Genomic DNA, 21,894 nt, shown 5'->3' on the forward strand with positions numbered 1-21,894 from the left:
TAAATAACTTAATAAGGAACGGTATCTACTACCTGGTCATATTATTGCATGCAATAATCTGTATTAAAATAATCAAGGCAGAAAATATTAACATTTTTATTCAAAATATCACATAGTTTCTTAAACTAAACTCAGCAACCAGCGCCAAGAGACAAACATTGCTTAATTTCTTTTCCTATATTTTAAGTTTAAATGTAATTTGTTGTCATTAAAATAAGCTGTTTTAATCATAATAAATACACCTATAATTTATGAATTATTATAGGAAAACCTAACTCTGTTATAATGCAATTCTCTCATTTAATATCTACTGTTTATCTCTTGATAACATCATTTACACACACATTGCTCTATTTGATAATAATAATATATTACATTTTTACTCCATACGGAAACTAAATATGATTTGTTGAATGACTTGATAAGAACTGTTCAAAGTTTATGGTGATAACCAACTAGGATATGATTTATTTACTTTCCTACCATCCTTATCAGGTTTATAAATGTTCATGGGCAGAAAGATTTATTACATAGTTGTATAATTGAAATTTTTACAATTTGGCTTTTAGTAGGCCTAACATTAAAGTTTTTCAACCATCTCTTTTTCTTTTGGCAACAATAAATGCATGAAAAAGATTTTATATGCCTGATTTGTATCACAATAAATGATATTCTACAATTCAAAAATATTAACTCGATCTATGCTAATAAAAAACATTATTTTGAGTAATTATATTGAACCGAATGTTTAATTGTTGATTCCACTACCCTACCCACCCTTTTTAAAAAGGCTGATCTGCCCCTGAATAATAACAATGCTGATTGTAAGTTCTGCACATTAGTGCACAAAGATTTTTTTTATTTTTTAATTCATCTTTTTTTCTAAAACACTACTGTCCCAAAAAACATAGCATATAATCTTATTAAATAATTTCTTCACAGGTGGACAATAATAAACCACAATCACAAATCCACGTAAAAATAAATATCTACAATAATCTATGAACGAGAGTTTAGGTAACTTTACATTCATGCCATAATATCCTATTGCAAGGACAGACTCAACAGAATTCAGTTTATTTCTATGTTCGATATTTCCTCCATCAATAAAAGCTTTGGCCATGGGATAAAATTGGGGAGGGGGGTTTTCCAGTGAGGGAATCAAAATCTTTTCTTCAATTTCCTTACAAATATTTCTTGTTACGTGAAAACCTTCCTTACAAATATTATTCTTGTCTGTTATTCCTAACATATATCCCACACCATACCAAAAATAAACAAAATCATCTAACTCTGCTTCAGTACAGTCTATACCAACAAATCGTGGGTACATGACAACAATTCCTAAAAATCCACATTGTACCAAAGACATGTCATATTGTGACAGTCGAACATTTTTCATTGCCATAGGACAGGATGAGTTTTTTTCTGATACAATACTCTCATGATTTGAAAAATCAAGATCACCACTTTCACTGTTTTTAATTTTAGCTTCATGGGCTGTCATATCTTTTCGTACTTTATTATGCATGTTTCGAACTGTGAGGATGGATGTGTGTGCTTTGTTACTTTCTTCCCAGATATTGCCATAATACCATTTGGTTACATGCATAAAGGTTGACATGTATCTCCTATAAGCTTTCTTTGGTGTGTCAGAATTGTTGGTAAATAGCAGAGGTTCCAGGAGATTCACCACACTCATGCCACACACAAGAGAAATAAACATTGCCAATACATGGCATATCACATGTTCTTGAATAAACTTTCTACCTCTATCGAATTTGGTCACATCAAAATTTTTAGGAAGACATGGTGGCAGACCACTTTCTCCAATCTCTGTTTTCCCCTCTGCCAATTTCTCAAGATACATTTTTGAAAAAGTCAAGTCAATGACTTAAATTTATCACTTCAGCTGCTGAAACAAAAGATAATGAAATAATGTTAGGTAGATGGTTAGCTTATTATTTAGGCTGATTGATAGGAATAGCCTACAGTATCAAAAAAGCTATGCTGGGAGGAACATTCTGAATTTCTGGACAGCATTTTCAATTTCATAGAATTTTATACATTGAGTATGGGATGAAAATCTGTCATTTTTTCTTATTTTTACCTAAATCAAAGAGATTAGCACCTTTAAGTTTTTTTTAACACTTTCAAGTGCTTCAAACAATTAACTTGAAATTGTCTTTTATCTGAACTTGTACCATTGTACTTATGCTACTACTGATCAGACTTTAAGTTTAACTTAAAGTTAATAATACAAGTTACATACCAGTATTAAAAAATATAGGCATCAACCATTAGGGCCTATAGTTACATAGTATAAGGTTCAAAAACTTGAAAAAATGTTATCTTGGAGGTATGCCTGTGATTTCAGCTAGAATTTGCAGCTTGTTTTCGAATTGCCACTAGTGTCAGTGGTGCAGGACAGAGGGCCTGGCAAGGAACATTGTCTAGTCAGTCTGATGAAAACCCAAGGTCCTGTGTGTTGTACAGGCTGCATTGGCAGATGAAATTTCCCCCATAGCATACTGCAGCATGTCATAAATATGTCTATCTTCATTAGCTCAATTGGTGCTCAACAAGTAGGAAGTTTAACCCCTTCCCAATTCATTACATTAAAAATCATTAGTTTAAACTGCCTAGCAGTCTGTCAAATAACAACAAGGGACCAAAAACAATGTGAATGTCTTACTCTCGATAACAAACCTCATCCCTCAACCCTCACATCAGTACATCTCAACGTTTTTAGGTAGCTAGTCTTACTCTAATGTCTTACACTACCCGTCTACCGGTACAGAAAAACACGTACACGAATATGAGTCCAACTCCAAGACAGATCCATTGCACTATTAATATTATCACCACGGTCAGCCCAACAAAATTATTGGTTAAAATTATATATAGTATGGACCTTCTAGATAACGTAACTAATTTTTATAGACGTGAAATTGATTGTGTGTGTTAGTTGTATTTTACGTCCGCTTCCACTGAGGTGATATCGCAGGTGATTAATGTGGATAACGCTATAGATCGGAGACGGTACAGCAAGTATGATTATGACGTCATATGTGTAGTGTGGGTTAGTGTAAGGGTTAGGGCTGCAGATTTCGTCAATGTCTCGAGGCGTAAACAGGGCTAACGCTAAGTCTAACCCTAATTCGGGTGTTCACCCTAGACTTAGCCCTAACCCTTACCCTAAGTCTAACCCATAATCCACATAATATGACGTAATTTTTGCTAGGCCGTCTTCGACCGAGCGTTCTCCGATACTGTTGTAATGGAAGGGAGATAACTCTATTTACCGTTAAAATCAACCCACAATATTGAAATGAAATGGAGTTTAACATTATTATTATTATTACAGCATATTTATAGTGCGGTCTTTCATATCAGGGGCCGCGGAACAGGGGATGGGCTGCGGAGGCTTCAGCCCTCCACTTTTTTTGCAAAAAAAAAAAAAAAAAAAAAAAAAAAATCTTATTTCGTCCCAATCTACATTTCATTTATAATAATTATAACTGGCATTGTTCTCGTCATGGATAACATGAGTGGTGAGTCATGGTCAGCTTTTCTTTCGTGATAGCAGGAGGGTTTTGGGTTACTTAAAGATGCAAAAAATCACATCAAAGTTTCAAAATTTTCTTGGGGACCTTAAGCGGGCCCCAAACCCCACGCCGGAAGCTCCCGGCGCCTCCAGTGCCTCCAGCAATACGCTCCACGACGCTTCGTTTTCGGCACTTCGTCCCAATCAATTATTATTGTCAGACCCCCGGCCCACTTCGGAAATCGCTCTGCGGCCTCTGCATATAACATGTTCAGGGGCACTTTACAAAGTGAAAATTATAATCATGAAATTTTAATAAACAACAAGATTATGGACATGTTAACGATTGTATACCCAGTCAGCTAAAAACCTGATTAAATAAAATACCGATATATATAGGTCTAGAGATGTACAACATCTTTAACTAAATGGTAGATTATTACATAAGAGACTAGTTGAACAGTTTTGGGCTTTAAAAGTAATGTAGGCCACGTAATGTTCGGGGGGGGGGGGGGGATTGGATGGCCCAGTAGTTAGCATGTACGTGCTACGCTGAATCATACGGTCTGTCATTGAGTTAACTGGCGGGGTTTCGATTTCCCGGTTGTACGTGACAAGGAGTAGGGTCGCCTGTCCAACCTCGTGGGTTATCTCCGGGTCCTCCGGTTTCCTCCCACTGCTAAAATTGAACAATGTGTTAGTCCTGAAATGACCTAGTTTGTGTCGAGTGGACGTTAAACTCTCTCTCTCTCTCTCTCTCTCTCTCTCACACACACACACACACACACACACACACACGTAATGTTCGGGCGGGTGTATAAAGTTCTAAAAGATCTGAGAGGTGTACAGGAGCTAAATTATTTAAACATTTAAAAGTAAATAATAAAATCTTAAAATCAATTCGATATTTAACAGGCCTAACCAGTGTAAATTATATGAAACAGGTGTTATGTGGTCGCATTTTTTTAGTTAAAGTAACAAGTCTAGCTGCAGTATTCTGTACTTTTTGTAATTTATCTATAAGCTAGTGAATTAAAGTTATCTAATCGAGAAGTGACCAGAGAATTAACAAGTGACTTGGTGGCCTCTACAGTTACAAATTTACGTAGGCCTATTTTACCTATATTTCTGATATTAAAATAGCACAATTTACAAATATTATTTACTTCATCCCATAAGCATACAACTATCAATATTACGAGCAGAATAAGATGGAAATATATCACAATTACCAATTACAACAGGGGGTTACCATGTGCAAATTTACTTAATTGATGCCTTGAGCCTAATAACAAATATTCGGTTTTATCATCATTCAATTTTAGAAAGTTCTTTGACATCCATTTTCTTGACCACCCGGGCTACGTTCAGAAAAAAAATAATATGAACCTCAGGTCAAAATTGGCTTCTGTGACTTCCTTGTACCCAATTCAACCCCGTGTTATATCTAATGTGATTCACTCTAGCAGGATTTTAAAAGAAAACTACAGGGTGACAGGGGGGTCCGGGTGCTCTCCCCCGGGAAAATTTTGACCTCCCCCCCCCAAATATGCGATTTGGTGGCATATCTGATTATAGTCTCTGTCAAATTCAGCCAGCAGACCAGCTATCACCAAATTTTGCTGAGGCCTTAAAATTTAATTTTTTTTTGGGATATACGAACCATTGGCAGACGTTTCTGGCGTATCCCCACAAACAGGGTGCAGGTGACTTAATAATTAGTGAATTTGCGGGCGACAGTGTCGGGGGAATCTGATGAAATTTTCGGATGAAATTCGGAATCCCCATTGCAAGATTCCGAATTCCGGCCCACACCCAGCACACCCGGCCCAGAAAGTCTATTATACCAGCCCATTCCAGACTCCAGTGATGACGAGGCGGCCCGTTAAAGCCACAGGCTATATACAACATGATCATCATCGCCCCCCATATAATGTTCAGCAGAAAAAAAGTTTTTTTTAGACGAATTGGACAAAAATATTTTTTTCATTTTTTGTCCGACCGGCCCGATGGCCCAATCCGCCCCTGCATACACCCTGTCCTTAAGGTATCCCCACAGATAAAAATCTGGGGCGTTCAAGTCCGGTGAATGCGGCGACCACTCCGGGTCACACCTGCGGCTGATCAGTCGGTCAGGGAAACGCTGCTGTAGCCATGCTAATGATTCGTTTGAGGTGTGGGGGGTGGCACCATCCTGCTGGAACCACTGGAGGTCCCTGACGACCCCTCTTCGTTATTCAAGTTTAGGTGATGAACGCTTTTTTTGTGTCACCCGGTACTATAAAACTTATTTACCAATGCAATAGCTGCTATTCATGCTTATTGCTTACGATATTTTCCACACATCGGTGTGAATTGTGAACATTTGCAGCGTGGGTTCCTCACCTTGCGTGCATAGTTTTGTACTTTTGCATGGTAGGCTACTTGCTAATCTCAAAGGACGTTTCCATGCAATAAAACTATATTCTATTATATTCCAATATGTATTCTGCTATTGCAATGAAGTTGTATTCTATTTTATAGCATGTATTTTGTTAACCATATCAGACTAATAGGCTAGGCCTACCTGTAAATCAATAGAAACTCACAAAGAAAAACCAATGGCAATAGCATGGACCTAAATATACAACCTATGATAAGGTTCATGTCAATAGGAACCTTATCGCTATCCGACTTAAAGTCCACATGTAAATCAAAGATTCAATAACGTCATTAATTTATAAATCATATTTTTGTTTATTTACCTACGCACTGTTTGCTGGTATTCGTTTTTCATCCCGTTGATTATAATGATCCGATCCCCTAGGTTGCTATTGGGTAATTCAAGTTGATCCCTTCACACCCAGGGCCGGCGGAAGCAATTCTTGATTGGGGGGGCTTCCATCCTAGGTCCTTATAGGCGTGGGTCCTGGGGCCGCAATAACCTGGAGAAAAGAGTACTAGCGGCCAAATTATTGGGGGGGGGGGGGGGGCTACCACTCCGCCGGGCCTGACACCAAAAAATATTAATTTAATATTTAAAATAGATTGTAGCATAATACGCATATTAAATGAAATGAAACGTCCTACTTTTCTGAACCAAACTCGCTAATGAAGGCGGGGCATGGCGGAATTTGCCCGGAGAGTGGCGTTTCAGCCTACCTACATTTAAGAATTTTGCAGGCTACCAACAAGTACGTCCTAGATTTTTGTCGCATTCGAATGACTATATGCGTTTTCCTTGCCTGACCCCCGTTCTGCATCCCTTAAAAGGGTAAACCAGACTGGTAAATCCGAGACCTAGGGATCACTGAGCGACCATGTCTTCAGTCTTCCATAGATTGTAGCATTATAGTATTACATTAGGAGATCAATGGAGAAAACATTTTATCTGACCGCGGGGAATTCAAATAATTATCTTATCATCAAGTGAAAACTTACTTTTAAAATGTAGAATCTTTTCCCTTCTAAATAGTTTCCGTAATTACTCTAACGGTAACCCATGAAGTTTATATTTTCGATGATCAATTTGGAAGTGTTTTATCGGATATTTCGCGTGATCTTGTTTATTTCTGTGTTATCACAACTTAAAAACAAATAAATAGGACCGCGTTTGATTGTAAATGAAAGGAGAACTACAGTCGTTTTAGATTTTGTATTGATTCATTATCTGGTATTAAAATAGTGGGAACCGCGAAGTACCAGATCATTTAAAAATGTACGGCCCAGATTTGATAGCCTCTTTAAACAGGCCCGTATGTAGCTAGCAATATTTTGAATTTGATTTTCATATTCAAATTGGAACTGCAAATTGTCTAATTTTGCTATTAACTATGACTTGGGTTTTTGGCACATTTTTATCAATTTCCCCGAATTGGGCCTTGGAGCTCACCAACTTAAAACAATTTCCAGGCAGTCTGGCAACCAGGTGTGGCTATTTTCAGGTATTAATCAATTACTAATTGTGAAGTAAAGAATAGTTGGCCTTAAATATGAATCAATACAAGCCTAGTAAAAGTTATTCATATCCTGCAATGCATTCATATCCATTAACTTAGAGCCTCCTAAATTGGGCCCTGATTTTCTACAAATGACATTTGCGGGGTTGAAAGGAGGTTGCCTCCTGAGATTGTTTATTTTACAGTGACTGAATGTCGGTGTCTCTGTTGAGAAATATTCCATATTATTTACTGGTGTATACAGTATACACATGCATGTAAGATCCATACAATCAATATACAGTAGGTCATTTGGGGGCTAACAAATGGTTAATATATTTATTCATTCAAGACAACACTAATATAGAGGTATATAGCAGCATTTTATTGTACATATTTGTAACAACAAATAATGCAATTTCTGTAGATTATACAACAATCAGTCTCACCCCATATAACCAGATATTATACATTTATATAGAGAACACAGTATAGAAAAAAAAAACTGCTGGTGTTATTTTAATACACTACAGTTTTATCAACAACACTGAGTCATCACAATTGTGCTCATATTGTGTGAAATTTCTATAGTTTGTCTTCATTCAAATTTAACAGAAAGTGATATTTTATGTACAATACAATGAGAAACAGATTTAAAATGATCGATGGACAAAGTGAATACAATAACATTGACAAAGATATATCATAACATCCTTCTTCATTGGACAAATTAAAAAAAAAAAAAACTTGTAAAAAAAAAACCAGAACAAACAATTAGGACATGAAACAGAAACGTCATTTGTCTATCACACATACACACATAAGACTTGACAATTAAAATGTTCAACAACTATTCACAAACCCACATTCATAACAAAATCACAAACATTTTTGCAAAACAGTATCCTATCACATCAGAAGAAAAAATATTGTAAGCACATTCGTGAAATTTTTCAATTGATCATGCTTTGTCTTCAAAATTCATTACCAAGGCTCCACAGCGCACGATTTGAATGGTGGATTCAAAAACATGCGACACACACAAGCCTAATCACAAATCAAACACTGTAACATATTCCTAGTAAAACAAAACAAAATGTACAAATATAGACATATGAAGTTTAAAAGACAATAGACTGAAACCATGTAAATAACAAACATAACGTTTTCAACAAATTAATAACAACTTTCACCTCAGACCATATAATCTATTATCATACAAACAACAATTACATACAGTTAAAGTGGTATTCTTTACAAAAAAATCCAACCCATACATAGATATATATACTCTTGTACTTCAGAAATGCAACTACCCATAATAATAGTTTCTGACAACAAGCAATTTATATCCAATATATTATAAAGTTATATTTTTACAGTCAAGAAGATAATTATCATTTATTTCCAAGTTGTGTTTCTTAAGTATCAAGAAGTATAATACCAAGTTGTAAAACTGATGGCTTGGCCCTTATATATCAATAGACAACATTCATAGTCAGTGGCATGTAGAGGTTTGGTAATGCCCAGGGCCAACTCCTCGATTGTAACCTCCCCGCCCAAAGACTCAAGTATAGGGCTAGTACTAAGAAATGTTAGAAAGGAAGACCTATGTCAAACCAAACAAAATAAGCTTTCTACTGAAATCAAGTAGGACAGCTTGTACAACAAAGTAAACAGCGATAAAGAGTTGACAGTTAACAATTAAAAAATAGATAATGAAAACAGAATATGTGAAAATTTCAGTCAAATTGCTTCACTCTGAACTGAGATATTAGCGATTCAATTTTAGACTAGCCTCGATCTTCATTACTAACGTTGGTACGATAATAAACAGTCTTGATTATCCATTTTTACGTTAAATTATCCATCACAAAGATGTATTCAAATCCACTAAATATTGCAGGCTAACAATCGCATCGGGAGTTGATTATGGTCTGGATAAGTTAATTATGGTCTAATTAATAATTTAGCTAACATTTCAGGCCTAAAGAAAGACCTGAACTGGGCATATTTAGCTCTTGCATAATGCATGTTTTATTTGACTCTTTGAATGGATGCCCCTGTGAAAAAAGATGCCAGGGGCTGTCGCCTGCCCCCTCTCTGTATGTCAAGTTGATTATACTCTGGATAAGTTAATTAATGTCTAATTAATAATTTAGATAACATTTCAGGCCTAAAGAAAGATCTACACTGGGCATATTTAGCTCTTGCATAATGCAGGTTTTATTTGACTCTTAAACAGACAGGCTTTTTACACATTATGTAACACCCTGAACATTTAATTAAATGGTACAAAATTTAATAACTGGTATAGGTACCGAATCATCTTTTGTTCAACTAGCCACCATATTAAAATTCTCATATACTTCCAACAACCATGCTTTTATAAAAGACTTAATAACACATACAATACTATCAACATAGGATTTTCTTTAGAACAGTTACATTCATTTTTTTTTTTTGTGTGTCTTTGTATATTTTTTTGAGAAAAAGAATATATATTTATTTTTACACAACATGCCATTGAGGTCAGACAAGATCCAAAAAGATATGAAATTTGGTGGTGAACAAGAATGTCAGTGTTTACAAATTAATTATTAATATTTATACAAGTACATGTATTGTTTATTCTAATATATATATTTGACAATTGAAAATTGAGATGAATTTAAAAAAAAAAATGGAAATGTTCGTTATAAAATCATTCAACCAGTAAATGTATACAAATGAGCTTCTTTTTTTTTTTTTTTGGAGACATTCATCATATGTCAGAACAAAAATATTTGTCAAATGTAACCTTTATAAAATTTCTTACAAATTTAACAGCAATCTACAAATGCTAAAATGAACATATAAAAACTGCTTTTGGCTACCATTTGACCTGCAAATATGTTGAAATCTCCTAAATTTTAACATGAATATTGATAAAATATTAGGATTGGGACTATTTTGGGGTAAATTTTATGTATTCAAATCCTAACGAATTTAACATCATCAATAAATAACGCTGTGACAACTAAGATAATCGTTCTGTATACTTAATAGATTGGCAGGTCACAACAACATAGCATCATTTACGTGCAACTATGGTAAACATATCATTATTATAGTATTAATTGATTTAACATTCAGTTGAAACATAGAAAAATGAAGAAAATCAGACAAACATATAAATGATTGGCAAGATAAACAAAGATAGGTTGCCAGGCAATGAAACATACGCCCACAGCAGTTAAATCGTCCGGCAGTCAACAAGAGTTATCTCACATTTTTACTTTTTTCGGTAATGATACATTTATAATGCACTAAAATCTGATTAAGAGTAACAACCAACACATTAAGTAATTATCAGAAAACCATTAGAATTTGTTTGGCTTTTTATAAAGGTCTGCCCCATGCTAAAGTTAAGTAAACGAAACATTTAATATCATGGATTTTGCTGTTCAAGTTATCAAAATTCATTGAAAATCAATATACTTGTTCGTTTCAAGACCTTAAACTCTGTGTATCAATCTTAAGTCAATCGGATACTAACTTTAGCCTCTAGAGCGTCCACAAGATTTTTTGAAGTGATCAAGGGCCATAACTTTGGCAGTAATTATCGGAAATTGGTGAAAATCAATAGGCTTCTTCGTCTCATGACCTTGAACACTGTGTATAAATTTAAAGTCAATCAGATATTAACTTTAGCCTCTAGAACGTCCACAAAAGTTTTTGAAGTGATCAAGGGCCATAACTCTGGCAGTAATTATCGGAAATCGCTGAAATTCAATAGGCTTCTTCGTCTCATGATCTTAAACACTGTGTATAAATTGAACGTCAATCAGATATTAATTTTAGCCTCTAGAACGTCCACAAAAGTTTTTGAAGTGATCAAGGGCCATAACTTTGGCAGTAATTATCGGAAATCGCTGAAAATCAATAGGCTTCTTCGTCTCATGACCTTAAACACTGTGTATAAATTTAAAGTCAATCAGATATTAACTTTAGCCTATAGAACGTCCACAAAAGTTTTTGAAGTGATCAAGGGCCATAACTCTGGCAGTAATTATCGGAAATCACTGAAAATCAATAGGCTTTTTCGTCTCATGATCTTAAACACTGTGTATAAATTTAAAGTCAATCGGATATTAACTTTAGCCTCTAGAGCGTCCACAAGCAATTGTGGACGCCGGACTGCCGGACGACAATAAACAACCACATTTCAATGTGGGCGTAAAAAAACGCACAAACTAAATTGGAAGAAATTGCATATGGACAAGTTATTCACAATGAAAATGAAGGAAAATTCAGTAATATTTTGTTGATAAGACAAAATGAATGAATGAACTAATGGTGCAATTTTGGCAATGACTTTTTACTAATTCGGATTTGACAAGACGAAAATGTACTAAACGAATGAAAAAAGTCTGCTTACAAAATGAAAATCTCTTGAGGGCAGCTTTGGATAGATGACCATGTACACCTGACTATTTTGTCAAAATGTATTGATCAACTATATTTTGTTGATAACTTGTTTTTGAGTTTTCATTATGTGATGACTACCTGTTTTAATTGAAAGGTCCTAAGATTATATTGAGAATAAAATACATAAATTTATATATTCCATTACATACTAGCTACCTTGGTGAAAGAAGCATCATTTTTTTTTTTTTATTTATTTTTTTTTTTAGGAAATTCCATACCATATTCAATTGACAAAGCAGTACTAAATCACTAGCAAATTTTATGATAATCATTCGAATAAGTTACAAATATCATTGGTTTTACCGGGATTGCTAAGGGAAGGGACATAGCAATTGAGCAAACAGTCAAATCTGATGACAAACTTACAATGTGGCAATATGCATGCACTGGTTCATTCAATAGTTAATGATTTTTGGTTGTACCATAATAATGTTCTTACATGACACATCTCTATTGATCTCAAATGGAGTGTTTTTTCTATATAATATAAATTGTAATTAAGGTCAAGTGTCATACAATTTCTAGCACTGGCTTATTATAATAGTAAATAAACTTTATGTAAAATATATATATTATTAACATAAACAAAATACACAGTTTGACTTTAATTATCTAAGAGAAATCGATAATAATATACAATTGCATAGCAACTGAAAATTTATTATCTAGACCTATAAAAAGCAAAAGATATGAATGAGAAGAAAAGGAAATAAAATATATTTACAACGAAATCTACAAGATAAATAAAATAATAAATAGAGAGATACATTTACTCAAACAAAGGATTATATAACTAATTTACTTAATCTGAAACTAACCAAGGCACAAAATAGATTTCACTTGAATAAAGGTTATAAACTTCAGTGGGATGATGAACAATATGTCCAAATAAACATTAAATAATAATTTGAACAAAATTGATTACTTTCACAACTTGTGAATTTTACAAGACAAGCCATGCGATCATGCACCAAATTACACACAATTGTGCTAAGAGAACAAAAAAGTTTATTCTGTAAAGAAATGTTGAAAAAATTCATTACATTTGCCATTCCCCCAAAAATACCCATAGGATTGCTGACATATAACCTTTACAAGGTTTAAAAAAATACCACACATAATAAAAGAAAATTGTATTGAAGCAAGTGTTTTGGTCGTAATATCTATATAATCAATTCCATTTTTAAACAGCATACTACTAATATTGGTCTACTGTATTCAATGTTATCTAGAATAAAATGGTCAATTACATTGACTGGATGTATGTATGTCAAGCATACCCTAATGGCTTCTCCTGTCCTATCCTTAAGCCTTTTATATTATGGTATATTCTTTGGCTTATCATTTATACTGATAAAATCATAATAAAAAAAATGCAAAAGATATTCATCATCATTTTTCGATTCATTTCATTTGTCACCTCTAAAATATCATGGTTTTACACCTTAAGATTGTCTTCAGACTCCATATTCCGAACAACTTTAAGTATTGAGTATCTGAATTTCACAATAAAACCATAAATCAACCTCTGGCGTTACTTAGCGCTATGGAACAGCAGCGTCAAGGATCAGGATGCCTGATTCTTACAGAGGAAAATCACAACACTGATTGACAGCTGTCAAAAAAAATTGATTCCATGCCAACGGATGAACACAACACCAAGAATGTAGGATGACAAGTCATCAGTCAATTCACTCGTAATGTGTGCGATTCCATAGGTGCGGCGGAATCGTAAAGTGTGTCTGTATCTTGAGTTGGTTCCCCTTGTAACTGACAGTTATTGTTCAATGTTCCTGCCCCACAATCACAAAAGAATCGATCGTGTCGAATAAATTCTACTTCATGGCCAGCATGACAGTTCTTAATGCAGTTGTAACAAATAGCGTTTCTTTCGGTTGTATTACAAGTTCTACATCTGTAATAAAGAAATAAATAAAAGTAATGTAATAATATCAAATGTTCTACAATTTATATCTATACCTATACTGAAAATGTTGACTCAATGACAGGCCTTATGATACAACACGCACATGCTAACCATTCGGCCATCCAACCCCCCCAATAATTCAAGTAATACAGTTATTTATAAAATATCCATGTCTGTCCTTTAAATTTTAGGTTATTAAAATATATGATTATATTTATTATATTAATCTTAAATTCTTAATATTCAATATTATGCTTTATTTCGCATATAAAAAGTCTCAGTAACTACTTACATTAACACTATAGTATAAATAGAAATTTTCTTCAAACTTTAGTGCTTATGTTACAAATCTGCCAGAATGTCTGTCCACATGTAACATTAGCAATGCAATTAATTTCTAAATTAATAATTAATTTGAAAATCATATCCCATGAAACTACAGATTTAGAAAATGTATTATTACATTAAAATTTTGAAGAAAATTATTTTTAAGCAACGGTTAATATCTGAAAGGAAAATAAATGTGTCATGCGTCTGTCCATTTCAAAAGAGACATTTTATATTTCTTAAAATAGTAATTTTAACTGTCTTATGATCAAAAAATAATAGCATCTTCTTTCATTTAACATAATTCAATGTATATTCTACCTATAGAGATTGCTATTTATATGAATTTTAATGTGCACTGTTTGCATTTGATATAATTTCATCTAGAGTGATACAATTCAAAAAATTTCAGTATGTTAGGTATAATGTTCAATAAAAAAAAATATTTTGCAAATAATTATCTTTTTTAAAATATATTTTGGAAGAATATGTATCAATCTTTCCTGAGACAGGGATTTTGTAAGAGGAATAGGAATGTCATAATTCAGTTGGGATTGGGAACCTATGGTACACTTTAAAAAAAAAAACATGCTATATGGTTACCTATACTATAATCTATACTATAATGTCTAGCTGTTTATCTATAGGCTTGATAAGCATTATCACAGTATTTAGTTAAGTTTGCACACTAACTGAGTAACTCTTATAAAACTCTGTGAGATAAACAAAAATATGGGGAAGTCAACAAGCCAAAGGTGAGGTTGATGTCCCCCGCCGAAATCCAAAAATAAATAGATGACACATATCAATGAATCGCATATTTATTTTTTTCATAAGTATCCAACAATCAAACTGATTATCAACTATACACTAAGTTTCATCACTCTCTATCAGATAGAATCAAAGTTATCTTGTCCCAAAGAATTGACCAATGAAATCGCTTATCTCTGCTTAGCTTTAGCTTGAAATGTTAATCACTGAACTCAGTCAAGACATTAACCTAACTTGAACATCTACATCAAGTTTAAACATTGACCTAATAAACACCTACACCAAGTTTGAACATTCTTGTTGAATTAGAAAGAGAGCTATTGTGTTCCAAAGTCTTGGCCAATCAAATTGCTTAACGCTCTGCTTACCCTGAGTAGAAAATGCTCATTATCGAACTTAGTCAAGGTATTGATGTAATGAAACTATACACCAAGTTTTATCACTCTCACTTGATTAGAACTAAAGTTATTGTGTCTCAAAGCATCAACCAATCAAATTGCTTATCTCTGCTTAAGCAGACAATGCTCATCTTCAAACTCCATCAAGGTATTGACCTAATCAACACATGCCACCCAAAATTTAGTGACATATCTGGGTAAGCTGCTATAAAAACTATGATCAAGCCATTGATAACCAACTAACATTAAACCTTGTGTATCACTCAGTACTCTAGAGTTAAACATTTTTGAATATGTATGTTGTTCAGTTCAATTATATTTTCTATTCCTAGACAAAAGCTTTAATAAAATGGTGGTTACCTGTAAAAATCATGCATGGGAAAACTGGTGTAACTTGATATTTTATATAAACATTGTCCTGATGATACTGCTTTCTCTACCATATTATGATTACCACTAATAATATTATCTGAAAATTATAATATTAGTCAATAACAACCTTTTTTTTATTATCAAAATTAATGTTTTTAATATCTTTAAGAGGGTCACATGGTTATTGTAAAATGTCTTTGCTGTAAACTAGGACCTTTTCCAGAAAATGAATGTAAAGTTACTTGGGCAGAAACTCTTGTGTATAAGTATGTGAGTTATGTAAAACTAAGCATCCTATTTCAGGAATTGTTCTATGATCTGTAATTAACCAATAATTGGACCATCAGTAGCCTCAGTGTTGTATAGTGAAGTTATCAAGCCTCATATTTCAGGTTTTACTGGAATTGTTCCATGATTGTTATTCATTAGATAGTATTCAGGCTTTATTATTCGGAAAGTCAAAAATGTATTAGAAAGATAAAGAATAGTAGTCTCCAAAGTTGATAATGACTGGACTAAATACCAATTAAATTTGCCACAACTATTTCGTAATACTTTAATCTTCCTGAAATTTTACATTAAACCTCTGAGTAATGATGGATTCCATAGCTGTTCTTAAGCTGCATGTGAGTACATATAAGTGTCATTTAAGGCCATTTTAATACCCCTCTCCAAAACTGAACTAAAAATACTTAAGTGATTATCTTACCCTTACCCTCGAGTGTGGGTTTAACTCCACTGGCAAGACAAAGACCTCCAAATTTATTATTAAATATTTTGTTTGCTTCTAAAGTAGCAGTGGCATTGTTGGTAATTTCAACACCCGCCGCTAAGCCATCATAGATTCTGTTCCTTCTTAATATTGGGTGACTTTGGGTACTGATTAAAACACCAGCTTGGGCATTACGAAATATTTCATTCTCTTCAAGAATGCCTGGCAAAAAAAGATTTGAATGAATTTAACATTTAAATTTTACATTTAGTAAACATATGTACTGCCATTTTATGAAATAAAATTCCAATTATATTCTCATATTGATGGATTTTGTCTGAACTTCATTACTAAAGCATTCTTAAATTTAATTGTTCTATTCTTTGCTCTCAAAAACTAATCTCTGTATTAATGTTTGAGAGTTTTGCTCACCTTTTCCGCCATTAAAAATACAAATGCCCCCATCTCGACCATCATGAATTTTATTATGACGTAAAACAGGGTTACTGTCAGTTTTGATCCAGATTCCAGCCATAGCATTATCAAAGATTTCATTATTTTCAATCATTCCTAAACCACTATTATACACTAATATTCCACCATTTTGTCCTCCCCATATTTTATTCCTTCGTATTAAAGGGTTACTCTCGGTTCTGAAATAACAATAATAAAAAAAAAATTATTTGTGGATAGAAAAAACTTCAAACCATTTATAAGAAATTATAGTACTTTTATAGAAAACGAAATGATATGGGGTTTAATGTCCTACTGTTCTGTTCCTACTGGGCAAATGAAGACGGGCATATGCCATGCATTGTGCTGAGGCCTACTCTAATATCAAATTCCAACTGCCCAGGGATCTTTTAAATGTTTGCCAATGTGTATACGGGACCTCAGTTTTTTCATGCCATCCAAACAACTAGACAGCTGTCCTTGTCAGGCCCTCTCGGTCCTGCACTACTGATAAAGGGAAACCACGCTGGAAAATCCTGATGAACTTTCTCGGCCAATGTAGGGATCGAACAAACGACCTCCAGGCTAGCGAGCCAGCATCTTAGTCTTACTCACTTAGCCACCGTGGCTCCTATTTTTATAGAAGTAAGCAGTTTAAAGAGGTAGCTATTTATGGGTACAAATATCTATTTCTGGGTACTAAATATCTGTTTGAGCTTACAATACATACCTTATCTGAACTCCAGAATAAAGATGATTAAAAATATCATTATCTTCTAAAACACCATGTCCATTATCATAGAAATATACTCCAACCTATAATACACAAATAACTATACATGTACAGGTTTACTTGATTTGGCAAGTTCAATATACCTTCTTTTTTTAAGTATTAAGTTAAAAAAGGATATGTCACCAGGCAACTAAACATACAACCACACCTGCAGGCTTTGTCTCTTAATCATTTATAAACAGTTGTCTATAAATTTCAAATCAGATTGACACAAACTAGGTCATTTCCGGTCTAACATATGGATCAATTTTATTTCAATAAAAGTGGGAGTAAACCGGAGGACCCAGAGAAAACCCACGAGGTTGCACAGGCGACCCTACTCATTGTCACATACAACCAAATCAAAATATAACTTTAAACTTAATAGTAAGTGCATGGGGACTGCACCACACATAATTTACACAAAACAAATCTATGAACAGGACACAATACGCAGAAATCACAAACAAACGTAAATATCAAATTAAGTGAATGGATCCGGAGGCTAGCCATAAGCGTCCTTTACGCTGTGCAGTCCCGGGCCTGTAGTGATACAGACTTCACTCAAAATTGAAAACAATCAGGAACATAACCCAGAGAAACCATTGTGTAATTCCAGCAGGAGTCATGATCTGCTATATGCCACATGAAATATGAATGTAAGCATATTGAAGTAAAATTACCTATACAAGTAACCATATCGTGGAAATGTATAAACCAATGGTTGCCAGGCAGGATACAAATAAAAACAAACATGATTTTTTGTACAATCAGGGGCAATAATCCAGAAAGTTATGGTCTGAAATGCGCAAATATCAAAAGGGACTGAGATCTTTGGGATATAACAATTTTTAAGTTTCATCAAAATCGGATAAAAATTGTGACCTCTAGAGGATCCACAACCTTTGTATTGCATACTTTTACACAATTTGCGTACAAAGAGCAGACATTTTGTCGGGCAGTTTCATTTCGATTTTCCCGAAATTTGAATTCAACATTCATTATGGTGGAATGGTGATATAATAAAACGGTTTTTACCTGTTTGCCACTGTGTATTCTGTTCCTGCGTAGTACTGGTGTACTTCCTGTTGTTATCCATACACCAGCTAATGTATTTGCGTAAACCTCATTTTCTTCTATTAATCCCTGACCCTTCTCGTGCTGTAATCAATGTAAAATAAAAGTAAAATCAGCGGCTGCCAGGCAGGATACGCCCACATTTTGCAGGAGATGGATAGAGAACAAGCTAAAAACAAATGGGATTTTTTGTACAATAAGGGGCAATAATCCAGAAAGTTATGGTTTGAAATGCACAAATATCAAAAGGGACTGAGATCTTTGGGATATAAAGATATGTTTTAAGTGTCATCAAAATCGGATAAAAATTGTGACCTCTAGAGGATCCACAACCTTCGTATTGCATACTTTTACACAATTTGCGTACAAAGAGCGGACATTTTGTCGGGCAGTTTCATTTCGATTTTCCCGAAATTCGAATTCAACATTCATTATGGCGGAATGGTGATATATTTAAACGTTTTTAAAAATCCTAACTTAATCAAAATTACGGGGTAATGGTGATATATTCAAACAGTTTTTTAAATCGAATAATAATTGTGACCTCTACAGGGATTACAAGCTAAAAACATGATTTTTCGTACAATCAGGGGCCATAATTCAGGAAGTTATGATCCAATATGCGCGAATATCAAAAGGAACCAAGATCTTTGGGTTATAAACTTATATTTCAAGTTTCATCAAAATCGGAAGAAAATTGTGACCTCCAGAGGGTCCACAACATTCATATACCTTATTTTTACGTTATTTGAGTACGAGGGGCGGCCATTTTGTCTGTCCGATTTTTATGAAATTCGAACTCAACCATCCTTAGGGTATAATGGTGATATATTCAAACGTTTTTTTAAATCGGATAAAATTATGAACTCTATAGGGTCCACAAGCTAATAACGCGATTTTTCGTACAATCAGGGGCCATAATTAAGAAGTTACAGTCCGATATGTGTGAATATCGAAAGGAACCGAGATCTTTGGGTTATAAACTTACATTTCAAGTTTCATCAAAATCAGAAGAAAATTGTGAACTCTAGAGTGTCCACAACCTTGATATATCATATTTTTACGCTATTTGAGATCGAGGGACGACCATTTTGTCTGTCAGTTTTGGGTCGATTTTTACGAAATTCGAACTCAACCATCCTAAGGGTGTAACGGTGATATATTAAAGTGGTTTTTTAAATCAGATAAAAATTAGGACCTCTACAATCAGGGGCCATAATTCAGGAAGTTATGATCAGATATGCGCGAATATAAAGAAGAACCAAGATCTTTAGGTTATAAACATACAAATAATTTTGTTTTAACATAATCGGATAAAAATTGTGACCTCTAATGGCTCTATAAGGTCCACAAGCTAAAAACGTGATTTTTCGTAAAATCAGGCACGAATATCAAGAGGAACCGAGATCTTTGGGTTATAAACATACAAACCAGCGGCTGCCAGGCAGGATACGCCCACATTTTTGAGAGATGGATAGAGAACAAGCTAAAAAGAAAGTGATTTTTCCTACAATCAAGGGCCATAATTCATGAAGTTACAATTCGATATGCGCAAATATCGAAAGGAACCTTTCACGTACAAGCGGCGGCCACTTTGTCCGGCAGTTTTGGTTTGATTTTCAGGAAATTTGAACTCAACATTCATTACGGTGTAACGGTGATATAATCAAAAGTTTTTTTAAATCGGATAATAATTGTGATTTTGCGTACAATCAGGGGCCATAATTCAGGAAGTTACGATCCGATATGCGACAATATCGAAACGAACCAAGATCTTTAGGTTATAAACATGCTTTTCAAGTTGCATCAAAATCGAATTAAAATTGTGACCCATACAGGGTCCACAACCTTGATTTACCCTATTTTTACACTATTCGCGTACAAACGGCGGCCATTTTGTCCGGTAATTTATGTCTGATTTTTCCCAAATTCAAACTCAACCTTCCTTAGGGTGTAACGGTGATATACTAATACGTTTTTTTAAATCGGATAAAAATCATGACCTATATAGGGTCCATAAGCTAAAAACACGATTTTTCGTATAATCAGGGGCCATAATTCAGGAAGTTACGATCCAATATGCGACAATATCAAAAGGAACCAAGATCTTCAGGTTAAAAACATGCATTTCAAGTTTCATCAAAATCGAATTAAAATTGTGACCCATACAGGGTCCACAACCTTGATTTACCCTATTTTTACACAATTCTTGTACAAACGCAGGCCATTTTGTCCGGCAATTTTTGTCCGGCAATTTTGGTCCGATTTTCCCTAAATTCGAACTCAACCTTCCTTAGGGTGTAACGGTGATATAATAATACGGTTTTTTAAATCGGATAAAAATTATGACCTATATAAGGTCCACAAGCTAAAAACGCAATTTTTCGTATAATCAGGGGCCATAATTCAGGAAGTTACGATCCGATATGCGACAATATCGAAAGGAACCAAGATCTTTAGGTTATAAACATGCATTTCAAGTTTCAACAAAATCGGATAAAAATTGTGAACTCTATAGGGCCCACAACCTTGATATACCATATTTTTACGCTATTTGAGAATGAACGGTGGCCATTTTGTCTGTCAATTTTGGGCTGATTTTCATGAAATTCAACTCAACCTTCCTTAGGGTGTAACGGTGATATAATAATACGTTTTTTTAAATCAGATAAAAATTATGAACTCTATAGGGTCCACAAGCTAAAAACGCGATTTTTCGTACAATCAGGGGCCATAATTCAGGAAGTTACGGTTCGATATGCACGAATATCAAAAGGAACTGAGATCTTTGGGTTATAAACTTACATGTCAAGTTTCAACAAAATCAGATAAAAATTGTGACCTCTATAGAGTCCACAAGCTAAAAACGTGATTTTTCGTACAAACAGGGGCCATAATCCATGAAGTTTCGATCCGATACATGCCAATATCGAAAGCAGCCGAAATCTTTTGGGGATAAACCTATATTTCAAGAATTGGGACCTGTAGAGAGTCCACAAACAAATTGTGGACTGACGGACAGACGTCCGTCCAAACGGACAGGGGCGACGACAATATACGTCCACATGAAAATGTGGGCGTATAAAAATTTTGTTTCAACAAAATCAGATAAAAATTGTGACCTCTATAGGGTCCACAAGCTAAAAACGTG

At 34.2% G+C, this 21,894-nt stretch overlaps 2 protein-coding genes across 10 annotated transcripts in view; both read right to left on the minus strand.

Annotated features, from left to right (window-relative positions):
• Nucleotides 1–82: 82 nt before the first annotated feature.
• LOC126822497 (uncharacterized) lies at nucleotides 83–3,268 on the minus strand. Of its 8 annotated transcripts, none has more exons than XM_050551429.1 (2): nucleotides 2,813–3,268; nucleotides 83–1,912 (listed from the first exon to the last, which is right to left on the minus strand). In XM_050551429.1, the coding sequence occupies exon 2, from the start codon at nucleotides 1,868–1,870 to the stop codon at nucleotides 866–868; it is 1,005 nt and encodes a 334-aa protein (XP_050407386.1). In that variant the 5' UTR covers nucleotides 1,871–1,912; nucleotides 2,813–3,268; the 3' UTR covers nucleotides 83–865. The 8 variants fall into 8 exon arrangements, with proteins under 8 accessions (XP_050407386.1, XP_050407384.1, XP_050407383.1 ...); XM_050551427.1 differs by having other exon boundaries at nucleotides 83–1,915; XM_050551426.1 differs by having other exon boundaries at nucleotides 2,710–3,268.
• Nucleotides 3,269–7,828: 4,560 nt separating this feature from the next.
• Nucleotides 7,829–21,894, minus strand: part of LOC126821436 (F-box only protein 11) — a 30,865-nt gene continuing 16,799 nt past the window's right edge. The window contains exons 14-19 of one of the 2 annotated variants that reach the window (XM_056100938.1): nucleotides 18,705–18,827; nucleotides 17,625–17,710; nucleotides 16,874–17,094; nucleotides 16,445–16,663; nucleotides 15,718–15,826; nucleotides 7,829–13,849 (exon numbers count right to left, since the gene is read on the minus strand). In XM_056100938.1, coding sequence (XP_055956913.1) covers nucleotides 13,621–13,849; nucleotides 15,718–15,826; nucleotides 16,445–16,663; nucleotides 16,874–17,094; nucleotides 17,625–17,710; nucleotides 18,705–18,827 — 987 coding nt within the window. In that variant the 3' untranslated portion in view covers nucleotides 7,829–13,620. Of the gene's footprint in view, nucleotides 13,850–15,717; nucleotides 15,827–16,438; nucleotides 16,664–16,873; nucleotides 17,095–17,624; nucleotides 17,711–18,704; nucleotides 18,828–21,894 lie in introns of both variants that reach the window. The other variant, XM_056100937.1, reaches the window with a different exon arrangement.

Source organism: Patella vulgata, chromosome 5, assembly GCF_932274485.2.
Source record: "Patella vulgata chromosome 5, xgPatVulg1.2, whole genome shotgun sequence".
In the NCBI taxonomy this organism is placed as follows: domain Eukaryota; kingdom Metazoa; phylum Mollusca; class Gastropoda; family Patellidae; genus Patella; species Patella vulgata.

Coding starts and splice junctions, on each gene's coding strand:
- LOC126822497 (XM_050551429.1), bottom strand. CDS start 1,870: ATGTATCTTGAGAAATTGGCAGAGGGGAAAACAGAGATTGGAGAAAGT.